Source organism: Dermacentor variabilis, chromosome 8 (assembly GCF_050947875.1).
Source record: "Dermacentor variabilis isolate Ectoservices chromosome 8, ASM5094787v1, whole genome shotgun sequence".
In the NCBI taxonomy this organism is placed as follows: Eukaryota; Metazoa; Arthropoda; class Arachnida; order Ixodida; family Ixodidae; genus Dermacentor; species Dermacentor variabilis.
Window position 1 is genome coordinate 19,357,585 of NC_134575.1, and position 14,123 is coordinate 19,371,707.

General features: G+C 42.4%; 1 protein-coding gene across 1 annotated transcript; it reads left to right on the plus strand.

Annotated features, from left to right (window-relative positions):
• The first annotated feature begins 49 nt into the window (after positions 1 to 49).
• DCTN5-p25 (Dynactin 5, p25 subunit) lies at positions 50 to 13,560 on the plus strand. The gene is made up of 6 exons (XM_075701340.1): positions 50 to 373; positions 472 to 540; positions 626 to 744; positions 3,823 to 3,934; positions 7,429 to 7,531; positions 13,401 to 13,560. The coding sequence occupies exons 1-6, from the start codon at positions 326 to 328 to the stop codon at positions 13,502 to 13,504; spliced, it is 555 nt and encodes a 184-aa protein (XP_075557455.1). The 5' UTR covers positions 50 to 325; the 3' UTR covers positions 13,505 to 13,560.
• Positions 13,561 to 14,123: the final 563 nt, after the last annotated feature.

Sequence of the window (14,123 nt, forward strand, 5' to 3'; positions counted from 1 at the left end):
GCTGATGTGCATCATCTTGCATGTTTGGTTTTTTTTACCTTATTCAACAGCGTCTTGTAATGCAGCTATAGATAAATGAGAAGTTCGCCCCCTGAATCAGTATAATGAACAGCGCCATCGGTACAGTCTCTATATCCTTTTTCGGCTTTGGCTCGGATTGGACGGCCATCAATGAATCCCAACATGGCCGCCTAGAGTTGTTTTCGCTTCCCAAGCAGATGGGCGGCGGTTTGTTCCACGGTCCACGGTTAATTCACGCCGATTCCTAACTAATTTTCGTTAATAGTCTCTCTCAAAAAACAAGCATCAAAGACGCAAGCTTGAAATGGATGTCGTTGACGTCTGGTACAACAAGCAAGACTACATAGAAACCGTGAGCCCCAATGCTTTCCTGTGGCGTGGACTGAGCTAAATGTATTAATTTCTTCTTTCTCTGTATTAAATCATTGCCTCATTTCGTGCGTGTTTCAGGCTTCCGGAAACAAAGTGAGCAGGAACTCTGTTCTTTGCGGCAGTCACAACATAGTCCTCAATGGAAAGGTGCTCTTTGCTTTTGCTTTTTATTGATGCTTCGACTTCGTAATGGTTGGTTAGCAGGAGAACTCACTTTGTCGTCCGCTCGCAGACAATCATTCAGTCGGAGTCCATCATACGCGGGGACCTGGCAAACGTCAGGATCGGCCGACACTGTGTCATAAGCAGCCGGTCAGTCATCAGGCCGCCTTTCAAGAAGTTCAGCAAAGGGTAGGTTTCCGGCAGTTCCGATTTGGCATGGTGTACTGTGCGATTCACTTAAAAAAAAAAAAAGAAAAGAAAAGAACACATGAGCGTACGGCACGTGCAAATTTTTCATTGTGGGAAGTGTCTGTAATCCCCAGCAGACGACTTTGGGGTTGTTGGCGTTGGCACCTCTCTGCGCACTTCGGCGGCAGTGCGTTGACATATCGCTTCGGCCGGCTCTTTCAGAAGGACTTTGCTCTACAACGTACCGGCTTTGTAGAGCAAAGTGTACCCTTTAACAGGTGTATCCATTAGCGGTGCACCGCGCCCTAGCTCTTGCTGTGCTGTTACATTCAGTAGAAAGGGTTTCGTGTTGATAACCCGGCAGATTGTCCCGCCCTCGAAGTCGCAGTTAGGTCGTGCAGTCTACTGTATTTTGTGCAGATTGATCTTTTAACATGTGCGTCGAAACCCACCGCGCCGCTAGCGATCGCTGTAGGTCGGTGATGTGTCTTTTTGAGTGATCAGTGACGTAGAGTAGAGGGAACAAGACGGGACATTTATCGCACGTTGGTAGTTAAAGAAAAAGAAGAAAAAAAAAGATGTTATTTTGCATCTGTGAAATTGGAGCTCAGTAATTATGGGTCATGGCTAATCTTACATTGTGTTGCGAAAAGCCTTTGAGCTTTTCGCATGCTTACATATTTTAATTGTAAATCAACGTGTTGCATATCTGTAATGACTCGTGCGGTTTGACCTTAGATTGTTATTAATAAACAGCGGAAAAAAAGAAAGAGACTCATGCTTTGGTATTATACACAGATATCAAGTACAAGTTCATTTGCTGTATGACCGATCTCGCATTTTCATGAGCATAATGTTCTTTGCATCGTCACGTACAATTATTCACCAAAGTTCCTCATCCTAATTGGGCAGCTTCCATATAGAAATTGAGTGCCACCTAATTTTATGAATGTCTGAATTTTAAAACTGCCCGTATATGTTATGGGGACATCACACTGCCTTTGAACACTTGTCTAATTGTCTCATCAGTCACCATCTTCAAGTTTTTTTTCTTACATTGTGTTCCTCTTCCCCTCCTTAAACATGGTATTGCTATGTGTAAGACCTGACTAATTTGTATCATCCAATACTGAACCATTACTGAACTTCTAGCATACATAAAAAAAAAAAACAGGCAAGGTGCGAGAAAGCGCGCCTCTGTCTGCTGGTTACTGTACTGAATTCTATAGCAATATGCTTTTCTCACTATCGATCATGCCAGTTGGCAGCCACTCAACAGTCGGGTGTGGCTGTTGTTGTCAGTTCATTTGCATAATGGTCCTCAAGGAAAGGTCATTTTTGCACGTTACCCGCTTTTGGGGCTCAGCAGACACGGTGGTCTTCTGCCGAGCACGAGTTCAATCATTCGTACTATCAGTCTATCAAATCATTCATCTTCTATCCATATAGTAACAGATAGAGCAGCTGTCCGAGCCCAGACAGCTTGACGAAGCCAGACTCCCCCCCCTCCCCTTTTCTTTTCTTTCAGCACTAGGACAAGCGCATACACGTGACACACTTCTTACAGAAACACTCTTAAAAGACAAATAACAAAGAGAAAAGCTAGTATAGGCACAAAGAAATGGCACAATGGACCTAATGATGAGAACAAAGTGATAATGAACAAGTGTCACAGTATGCGTAAGAGTACAGTGCTACCGTGCAACATGACAATTACCTCACGCTTATGTGATGGGGTTGATGCCCAGCCATGGCGGCCGCTTTTTGACGTGAGCGAAATGCAAAAATGCTTGTGCGCTGCAGTTTGGATGCACATTAGAGAATCCCAGGTTGTCGAAATTAACCTGTACACTGCCTCTCTCTAGATAACTCGGGCACGCGACCTTGCACGGCCCCTGCCACTCCCAAGTATAATCACTGTGTGTCAGCGCACTTCTGCCTTTCCGGAAGCACGTCGCTCAAAAAGAAAACAAAAGAAGAACACTGCTTAGTTTTTCCGCGCCATCTAAACAGACGAAAACTTGTAAGTTAAATTTCCGACAGCAGGTGGAGCAAATGTCTCCGTGCTCTAGCGCCCCAATTTGGCAGGGCAACCATGGCGAGCCACTGTGGCAGGTCCTTCGACACCTTGACAGTTGGAAGAATTTACGAGCAGTTTACGAAGTCTGAATTGGGAGCAAGTAACAACAAAGAATTAACTTTTATGTAGCATGAAAGTCCACTGAATCAGCACACAAAACAAAAAATGAGTAAGGAAAGGATTTTTCTGGAGCCTTCTACTGTGGCATCTCTCGTAGCTTCAGTGTTGCTTAGTGACACGACATTTAACCTCGCATATTAATTAACTAGGTTTTGCACATTATTTATTTATTAATAAAACATACCTTACAGGTGCCTGGAGTCTCTCTGTATAAGGGGGATGTACAGGAAATGTCAAGGGTAAATTATACCCGCCGTGGTTGGTGTCTATTGGTGGCTATGGTGTTGGGCTGCTAAGCACGAGATCGCGGGATCGAATCCCGGCCACAGCGGCCGCATTTCGATGGGGGCTAAATGTGAAAACACCCGTGTACTTAGATTTAGTTGCACGTTAAAGAACCCCAGGTGGTCGAAATTTCCGGAGTCCTCTACTACAGCGTGCCTCATAATCAGAAAGTGGTTTTGGCAGGTAAAACCTCATAATTTAAGCGTAAATTATACAAAAAGCATAAAAATCACAGTTCCAGTAGCATTTTTGTTTATTTCTATGTTGGGCCTATTCAAAATCCGACAGCTGTGTTCCAACAGTAGGTTGCTTGGCGTTTTCTCTTGCGGTGCGGTTAGCTTGAATGCAGGAGTCATCGAGCACGCTGGTTGAAGCAAGAGCTTAGATTTACAAATCACTAATTGTTGCTTGGCTAGTTGGTCCGCACTTTGTTATGACAGGAAAGACGCGAAAAAATTTGAAGAAACGAAAGGACAGGTTTCTTGTCCTGTCGCTTATGCACATAGTTTCAGCGTCTTTCTACACCGAAACTTAAGTTCGCACTTCACTTTTATGACACTACCACTTACGGTTTCTCCTTACTCTTCTTACAGGGTCGCCTTCTTCCCGCTTCACATTGGTGACCACGTCTTCATTGGCGAAGGCACAGTTGTCAATGCCGGTCATGTCGGTTCCTTCGTCTACATTGGGAAGAATTGCGTCATTGTGAGTACTTATCTGGCCAGGCTGTCCGGCATACGAAGTTTTTGTTTTTCACGATCTGACATTGAATCAAAGCATCATGTAAAGTACAGGTCATCAACTTTAACGGAAACACAGCATTTTCTTTCTCTTCTTTATTTATTTTACTTCAGTCGGTGATAGTGCACTATTATAGTGGGTTACATGACAGATGAAATTGTATGGAACAAATTCGATTCATGGGTAGGCAAGGAAACACAAAACAGCGGTAAAATATACGAATTCAACCCACATCCTTGGCAATCCACGTGCAGTGCTTTAGCAATCAAGCCATCACAGCACTATCTTTTCATTCACATTTTCTTGGGTGCAGTTAAAACTTGATCAGGTGAAACCCACCTTTACGAAGTTCTCGATCTAAGGAAGCAGCTTCCATTCCCCAGCATGTACCCACAGGATTCAATGTTGTCATCAACCTGAATTAACGAAACTAACTTGGCCAAACTCGATTCAATGAAGTTTTTCCTAAAATAAATGAGTAAAAAAGCGGTAATTTCATTCTAATTTTGACACAGACACGTTTTTCTTCGAGCATGCGCTCTAAAGCCATCATGTTAAGACATTGAGGCACCCTAGTCATGGCCCTGGCTTTATTTTGACGAGGCTGCACGCCCATGCACAGAACAGCGGACTCAACACCACCTCGGTAGGGGCGGTGGTGGTTGCTTTTGTTATTTCATGGTTTATGTGACAGATAGCTGGATTAGTGGCAAATACAATCTCGTAGTAGCTTTTGCGTGTCAGTACGCTACAATTGTAGATTTCAAAGGACCGAAAAATTCCTTTCTTGATTTCACGAACTTCCCAACTTAACGAAATAATTCGAGTGTCATCATCACTTGATTAAATTGAGTTTGAACTGTATATATGCTTAGGCACACAAGATTAGCCTTGGTAGTGTACATACTATCTTGTTCACTCATATGAATACCCAAGAAGGTGGACAGAGGGATGGTGCTGTGGTAGGTCAACAGTTTCTATATCGCAGGAAAATACAAATAGTTGTACCAAGTTTTCCAGAAATGCAGCACGCAGGCAATCCACATTCTTTAGGGCAAGCATACAAGCAGGTAATAGTAAAGAGAAAGGCTACACGCAGGACATCTAATCTCGAAAGCTACAACCAGAAACAAGTTGCGGTGCAGACTTGGTAATTTACACTGCAGGGTAGTATTCTTGCTCACGACGATTATATACTCTACAGCAGTACCGAACAGGTCAATCAGTAAACCATCACACATGTAATGCCAAGGATGCAAGTCCGGCATTACATGTGCAATGGTCCCACGTGCGGCATGCTATCGTTTCTAGTGGTGGGAACGCTGCTACAATTCGGTCCAATTGGCTGTGTTCCGTTAAACCTGCTACAATCATACCACAAATGAGAGAAGCTGCTCCACAGTTGCTCCAAAACAAGCCGTGCAATCTCGGAGGTTATGGCAAACGGGAGTTGTGGTCAAAGCCACGTAGCGGTTGCCATCTCCCCATGCAAAGGTTGCTCACGCATCTCCTGCCATTCATAAAGCTAAACGAGAGAAAGAGTTACTGGGCTAATCCAATCCTGGGCCAATCATGCATGCCCTCAGTCCGCCATTAAAAAACTGTCTGTGCCATATTCGCGGGTTGTGCGTGAAATAGTTCTGTTGGGCTTAGTTGCATGCGTATAGTCCATTCAGTTGCTGGCGTGTCCCACATACGTACACGTACGTACTTGCTGGCCTTGGTGGGAGAGGTGTTCCTCAATCGACAACGCACGTTTCAAGAGTTCAGATTGGCGGTTGTGCCATGACAGCAAACTGAAACTTACCTCCTTGCATGTTATTAGCTGTTTTGCTGGCTTGTGCTTATCTCTGTGTGCATGTAACGCTGTGGATTTGTGGATAGGCCAGTTTACTAGCTAGACGACTGTCTGCTAGTAAATGTCTGCTAGCGGATGCGTGGTATTTACTGCTTCGAGCGTGCAGCTTGGCTCAGTGTGGCCACATGTTAGTTTAACTTATTTGTGAGTGGTCGCATATGTGGGATTACATATCTTCGTTGAGAATATCCGCAATGATGTGCGCCAATACTCTGGAAACATTTATGATCTGTGTGAATAGGGTGTCGCTGACCACAATTCAGAGTCATCATGGTTGACTGCTGTAAAATCTTCTACGAATTGTCATTTTTTTTCTGCTGCAATATCTGCTCCAAAAATGCTCTTGGCCATTCCCACCACTGTGTTTCTTCCACTTTCACTTCCGTGTTTCTTATTATTTCTACATTTCAATAAAACATAACAGTTACTTTCCCCTACACATTCTTTGGCTTCAATGTCCATTAAATTGTATGGTTGTGACTAACAAAACAAATTGAGGCACTCTGACCCCCTTATTTCTTTCGCTCAAAATATAACCTAGTCATGCTGGCAGATCTAGAGGCTGAGGTTCTGAGTGCCTGCCACAAGGGGTTAGCTAGGATGTTGAGTTCACGAATAACTTGAACAGTGGAAAAGTAATCTGGATTGTGAAGACTAGTCAAGCTCTTGAACTGGTCAGTGAATAACTGGTCATTTAATGATGAGCAACTGTGGAGCCGTAATTAAAGCTAGAGCAAATTTGTTTCCATCAAATAAGCAGCAAGCCAACTTGTACCTCTGTCTGTGCCTGCACTCGGTGACAACCTAAGAGTTCGGTACAAGCACTGGCCACAAAATCGGACTACACATAGCTGCAGAGAGGTGCCAGTATTAAAAAAATGTTCACCTCTGCTGTGACATCAGGGAAATCGGCTAGCATGATTGGCTGCTGCATTTATGCAAAGAATCTTTGAGGTGCGCAGTAGCATAATGTTTCCTACGGAAACTGCTAGAGCAAAATCTGGTGTCAGTGTCTATGAGAGCTGTAATAATCACGGTTAAGCGATCTGGGAAATTATGGGTTTAGTCCACGGATTTGCCTTAACTGTGGCTTCAGATGGCTTTGCGACTTTGAAAATTGATCATAACCAACAAAACAGTGCACTATAAATTAGACAGGTTGCAAGGGTTGTGTGTGTAAACAGTGCTTTACTGCTTTGGTATATTTAGAAAGGTGTGATTGCTTGGAAATATAGGCAAGTAAAGGCAGGTGAAGTTCTGCCCTCGAGCATGGCATTTATGATGCAGGCTTTATATAATCTTTTTTGATACAGTAGTAAATAAGGAGACAAGAACATCAGAAGTCAAAGCATGAAAATTATACAAATGCATGTATTAATCGTAATTTCCCATAGTAGCTGAATAATCACAGTGGTACTCTATTAACTATGTAGTGGAAAATTCTACAGGCAGCAGTGTATTTGCTACTTTGTTTTTAAGCTGTCACCAACTATGGGTACCGTTGGCTTGCTTGTGTGACCTTTTATTGCCTCACACTTGGGAATGCTGGCAAGGGGAGTGAAGTGCCAGCAAGTTCTATCTGAACTGCGTCTTTGTCCAGGGACGGCGGAGCGTGCTCAAGGACTGCTGCATGATCGAGGACAACACTGTGCTGGCACCAGAGACTGTCGTGCCGGCGTTTGCCGTGTTCTCTGGATCACCGGGCAAGTTGCGTCTCGTTCTTCTGCTGCGCTGTCGTGCTGGTTGGTTTCGAAAGCGCTCGGTTCCGGACGTCGAGATGGACAGTGATGGTCAAACTAGTTCCTGTCCCGACTTTCGTGTCAACTATAAAAAAAAAAATACAAGCTGTGTTCTTTTTAGTCACAGTCTGGCTTCTTGATGTTGATCTTGCTGTGAAGTTGCGTAGGACACAGCAATGCTTACAAGTTGTTCATAGTCCCTCGTAACACGTTGTGGTGGCTTAGGGACGGTGGCGGTCTGCTGTTGAAGAATGAGGTCGTGGGTTCGATTCCTGGCCACGGCTGCATTTCACTCACGCACTTAGACTTACGTGCATGTTAAAGAACTCCATCTGGTCAAAATTAATCTGGAGTTCCCCGCTAAGGTTTCTGTCGTAGCCCCAGTTATGCCTTGGTACGCAAACGCCGAAAGGGAATCGTTCAATCATAGGGTCTTGCAGCAGCTAATCAGGTGCGCAGTGATCTTGTGCAGATCATGAATATAAGGGCACGGAGAGAGTGTGCGGCTGATGTTCCAGCTCATTCGCTGAATTAGGTTTTTAAGTTGGTTCGTGATTAGTCAGTCATTTCCCGCCAGGCACATCTCTGGCGAATGTTCACTTCAGTGCTTGTGTTTTCTTTTCTGGCACTTCTGTTCCCATGCTGGTTGAAGATGTTATGACGTGTGGTGCTGTTCTAACTCCCCACGGTGGCACAGCGCCTGCGGCGTGCCCTTGCTGACCACGAGGTCGTGGGTAGGATGTCTTGCAACTGTGGCTGCACTTTGAAAGGCATGAAACGAGAAAGTGCTCCTGCACTTAAATTTAGGTAGCACGTTGAATTGGGCTGGTTGGTACATTTTGGGACTTGATGGTGACCGCACTAAAGACAGGGCAAAGGCAAGAGGAGACAGACAGGGCGCTGACTAACAAACAATTTCTTATTGTGTGTTGACGTCAACATAAATTGGTTGTGCAATCAGTATAAGGGACAACAAACACACAACATCATTGCTAACGGTGCGATATCGCGTGCTGCACAGATACATGACTTCATGGCGATGTAGCGATATCAAAGCCATGGTGATGCAATTTTCGGCATCGAAGATTTCGTGTTCGCCTTGTTCAAGATATCTATTTAAAAATGCTTGCTCAGCAAGCCTGTGTTTCTAGTTACATTTCTTTCGGTGTTTGGCTAGATGACTGCTAACCGAACCTTTTACCAAGTACGCATGCTCTCGAAGTCTATCACGAATAGATTGGTCCTTTTGGCCAATATGGGGGAGGGGGGGGGGCAACGGCTGCAGAAAAGTGGTATTCTGTAGATCAATGCCCTTGTACTACCAACAAATTGTTGCTCATGCATATTTTTTAAAAGTTTTGGTCGATGCTAAAGAAACTCGGGTGGTCGAAATTCTGAAAAATCTGGTGGCGTCGGGTGGTGCACAAGGGTGTAGTATTGGCCACTTGCCTGCTCCTGAGTTCGCATACTACGTGAGGCCTGTGGTAATAGGATAGTCCCCATCCACCGCAGTCCACGCTCCCATGGACAAATCTAGGAGTACATGTGGAGAGATACCTAAAAAAAAAAATGGATGGGGAAAGCAACCACTGCAGTAGCCCAATTGGTAGGGCATCCTTCACATAATGTGCAGGTTGCGGGTTTGGCTCCTACTGGAGGCAAGCTTTCTTTTCGTCCTAGTTCATTTCACTTTCTCTCATCGTTTTTACATTTTCGTAAGGAAAAAAGCGGTTAAATCTATCTATGCTTTCTTTCCTGTCCTCTTTGTAGGTTGGCTTCATTTTGTTGGGACCAACATAAATCGAGTTCCTCTGTTCCCGTTTTTTTTTTTTCTTCTGTTATTTCATACAGGGAGGTGATAGATGAATAGATGCTTTTCATGAAACACGTTTGAAGGACTAGTGCATGAAGAGGGGGCTTTTTTTAAGCCAGTGTGTGCATGGTAGATCTGCAGCTGAGGTGTCACAATACAGACTCATTAGAACTGAAAAAAAAAAAGAAGAAACAAAGCAAAAAAGTAGTAAGAGCAATATCCAAGGGGGAGAGCAGATGCCAATGTTAGTAGCCACACTGAGGTTCTTTTACAGTGGCATTATATGAATTTTATAGCCTCCTCAGTAAAAATGAGCGGTCTTGTTTGTGTTAAGAGTCCCATTATTAATGTTGAAATAAATATGAATCATCGATCCTTAGAGTACCGCATACATAAGAGCTTATCAAAAATCATAGCACAAAATTAAAGCGATTTTAAACTAACGGGATTGAAAGCAGTTTCATGGATGCTTGGCTTCCTCTAGTTGCTGCTTAGTCCAATCAACAACAGTGGTGGGCAGTCAGAATGTGGATCTGAAAACGTATTAATGTGAGCAATAATGGCTGCTTTGATGCACTTCATCTTCATAAAGATGCACATTAATGTCATTAAGGGCACATGCAAATGCTTGGAAAAGCTTCGTTCCATTTTGAGGTAGTGCAATTACGTAGTACTGTGGTCTCCAATTCCTCTGCAACATCTTTCAAGCTTGGGTGCAACTGCAATTTTCTTTCCGTGCTTGTAGCTGTGCTCATGGCGGTGCGTGCTGCTGTTACTGCCATTGCGTAGCCTGTGCAAGCTTATTTGACTCAAAGCCTCATCTCTGGCTGAAAATAGGCATGGAAAACATGCCTGTTTTCACGTACAAGTGTGTAAGCAAACGGATACCGACGTCGTAGAAGCTACATTAATATAATATTGACTTCTTAAATTGGAAGTATTGCATAGTCTTATTATGCGAATTGGGCTTTAGCAAAAAAGTCAGGTCACCAATGTAGCTATGTTGTGTAGTGTGTTAGTGAACATTAATAGCTTTAAGTGCATTAACTTGTGTAGTTTTTGTAGCTTTTGTACCTGCTTCTACAAAGCTGTAAACTTGTCATTACATTGTCATCCAATGTCACATGTGTAAAAACCTTTTTGTTAAATGTGGGGGTCCAAATCCGTGGTTCTGCTTTCATAAATCACAGGTATCTAACTCGATTTCCTAAACCCAAGAATTGTCATCTGAATCAGTGTTGTGACTATCCAAGTACTTCAGCTTTCCCATTATATATAGCGGAGCATTGGTGGTAAAAGAAAGAGGCTTATTGTGGATAGTAAAAACTTAAGAATGCAGTGACAAATACGCACTGCTGTTAAACTCAAAGAGAATTTGCAAAGGTGTGCCAGCCAGTGATGTTTACTCATTTCTGTGAAATTGCGGTGGAGGCGAACTTTTTCAGCATTGCCGTCCTCCCTCGGAAACTGAATTTCAGAGCCTGGTGGCATGGACAGCAGATGCAGTTCAGTTTTGTGGGCAGAGCTTGTACTGAATTCACACTTAGCAGGAAACGCTGTAGACACTATGCAAGCACTAAGGGAATCATACAAATGCTAGTCTGCACGTTTCACTGTGCAGCCTGCTTTTTTCCCTTGTGAGGCCTTCTAAGGAATAACTATGTCATATAGTACATTACAACTTCAACTTCTCGACATCAAATTGCATATGATTTGTGCACTTGCGTCTTTCCAGTACGCGATGTTACATAGCATGTCTGGGTCGTGACTGCAAGAGGTGTGCTATGGCTGCTGATTGCAACAATGCGTCTTTTGGTGGTAAATAGATTCAGATCTGCAACGCTTTCTATGCAATAAACACGTCATATTCTGCAAAGTAAAAGTGTGTGACTTACCCCTGTACTCAGCAATGCATCTTAACTTTAAGTCCATACTTGACTTGATCTAAATGACGCCTGGTGCCCGAGACACTCATTGCGTTTACTTGGCACGTTCACGACAGGCATCATTTAGATCAAGTCAAGCATGGGATTGAAGTTGCGGTTCATTTCTGAACACGGGGTTAAGAGGAAGCCTTACCTTGTGAACAACTCTTATACTGTCCATTCCAATGCCTACAAACGCAGAAATTATTTTGCTATTGACTGATTTGATTGAAATTAAAATAGCTTTAGAGAAAAAGTTAAATGCTACTCACTGTAGGAAGCAGAACTTCAATTTAGGGCCTGCAAATTTTTTTACACTAACTGTTGAACATTAGTAAATTTCTAAATACTAGAAGTTTGAAGTTTACAAACTCATATCTCGGCACCAAAAACAGATAATGCAGTTCTCTAAACTGCATCTGTCAGAGCAGCTAAAGCGAACCTGTTTGACATATGAATTTACAGCTTAAGTCCCGGGACAAGCTTCTCGAAACAACTTTTCTTTATTACTTGCTCTAGAGAATTTCGAAATTCAGCCAATTATATAGTTTTCTATGCAGATTTCAAATATGTCATTACGTTTTGTGTAGCTGTTATAGTGTTTGAGTTATGCGATGGCACAATGGCAAAATATAGTCATCTTTGTGGGCACTTTTTTATATGCTAAATTTTTACAAAAAGCATTGTGCTGTAGCTTGTTTAGCCCTTTGTAGATCACTAAGTGCTGATATCTAGCCAACAGCATACACAATTACTAGAACTGTACAAAAAGATTAGAGCATTTCAACAAATTTTTTCTCTTGATTCCCTGAAATATAACCTTGTGCTCTTAAAGCTACTGCTTAGAGATATTGCAATTTCAAGTAGGTATCAGCACTGTACATACCTTCAGTAGTATGTATGCCTAATTTCGTTAGTATAAGACAATTCTAACTGTACAAGGTTATTTTCATGCGATTGCAAAAAAAATTGTTGAAGTGTTCTGTTTTTTTCATAGTTGTAGTAATTGCAGATCCTGTTTGAATAGATATTGGCACTTAGCGGTCTACAACGAGCTAAATAAGCTACAGAACAAAGCTTTTTGCGAAAATTTATTACACAATAAAAAGCCTACAAAATCAATATTTTGCCATTGCGTGGGACATAACTTGAGAACTATAGCGCAGCGGCTACACAGAAACTAATCTCATATTTGAAATCTGCTTGTAATGCTCTATAAGTGGGTGGATTTTCATATCTCTAGTACAGATATTTAAAAAATGTTTTTTCAAAGACCGTCTCTCCTTAAGTGAAATAATTACAGTCTATAAAAGTTTTGCAATAGTCTGAGTTTAAAATTAGTTGTATACTTCAGAGAGATGTACTACAGTCTGTAAAGGTTTTGCAATAGTCTGACTTTAAAATTAGTTGTATACTTCAGAGAAATGTACTATATATAAATTTTGTATGCTTCAGTTATTTTGTTAGGTGCAGTTTAAATAAATGTGACGTCATCCTTCATTGCGGAGTTGTAAACTCAATAGCTCTTCTTTTTGCAACTTTCAGTAATGCATATTAGAAAAATCGACGACGTGAACAATAAATCCACGTCCTACAGCCTTTAGATTTTAACATTTTCCTTTACATACAACAAATCTCATCAAATTCGGTGCAGTTGTTGCCGAGAAAGACAATATCTCTGTTCCCATGCATTTAGATAGAAGCTCCCAAGCTAAGGCTCGCTCTTACTAATGTTGCACCGAATTACATGATGCATACTTACAGTGTCTTTCTTTCATATGCGGTGCACTATATTTTGGTCGCAAGTGCGGGCAGTGAGAAAGGGGTTGTAGCGCTGCCTGCTATGTACAAAACACGTTATCAAGCACGTTGTCATTGTAAACATTTTTATCACTCACATTTTTAGCTCTCATGTATTGGTTTTCTGTTATCATTTGTTCAACAACGCCCCCTTCTCCCCCTTACTCAATGCTTCCCTTGGGGCCTGTAAGGTACTTTGAAATAAATAAATAAATAAATAAACGTAGAGTAGGCTGTTGTGGAGTATTAGTTGTTTCCCCACTAACTCTGTGAACTTTGTTATTGTTCCTTGTAGGACTGTTCACTGGTGAACTCCCGGAGTGTACACAAGACCTGATGACGGACTTCACCAAGGCGTACTACCACCATTTCAGGCCATCAGAGAATGCGGCCAGCTAGTGCCAGATATAGTTGTATTTTACATATTTAAGAATAAAAGAAATAATTCTGCAAAGTTTTGCTTTCTGTGCTGCGTTCACTGTGTGTGGTCATTGTGTAGCTGCATATGTTTATCTTTTTTTTTTGTACATTCCTTGTTTTACACACTGTTATGGAATGATTATGAGTGATTCTCAAACCAAATTTTTACTGTAATAGTAATACGGCAGGATGTAGAACAACTTGATGTGTTCGGCCCTCTCTGTTACTGACTGTACTGTAATCTCGCTGTTGAGAATGTATGCAGCTGGTGGGCTTCATTGGCTGGTGTACAAGCGTATGTTCACGCATTGGAGCTCGACCTGCAATGCATAGCTTCGATCTGCATCTACAACTACGTCCACCACCTGGCCTACCATGAGCTGAATCGGGACTTTATGTACTGCCTGTGGCTTGGCATGGCGTTCACGAATGCCTATTCATTCCGAATCTGGAATGACCGACGGCCAGGCTTGTGAGATACGTGGCCCACGTGGACAAGCGTCTCTTTTTATGTCTGCCCTTGCTATGCTATGCAAAATGCTCTTGAACAGCTTATTTTAGGTAGACTAAACAATGTCCTTTGTTGGAGGAAAAAAAT

Coding starts and splice junctions, on each gene's coding strand:
- DCTN5-p25 (XM_075701340.1), top strand. CDS start 326: ATGGATGTCGTTGACGTCTGGTACAACAAGCAAGACTACATAGAAACC. Junction 374..471: donor AGCAAGACTACATAGAAACC/GTGAGCCCCAAT, acceptor TGCGTGTTTCAG/GCTTCCGGAAACAAAGTGAG. Junction 745..3,822: donor TTCAAGAAGTTCAGCAAAGG/GTAGGTTTCCGG, acceptor CTCTTCTTACAG/GGTCGCCTTCTTCCCGCTTC.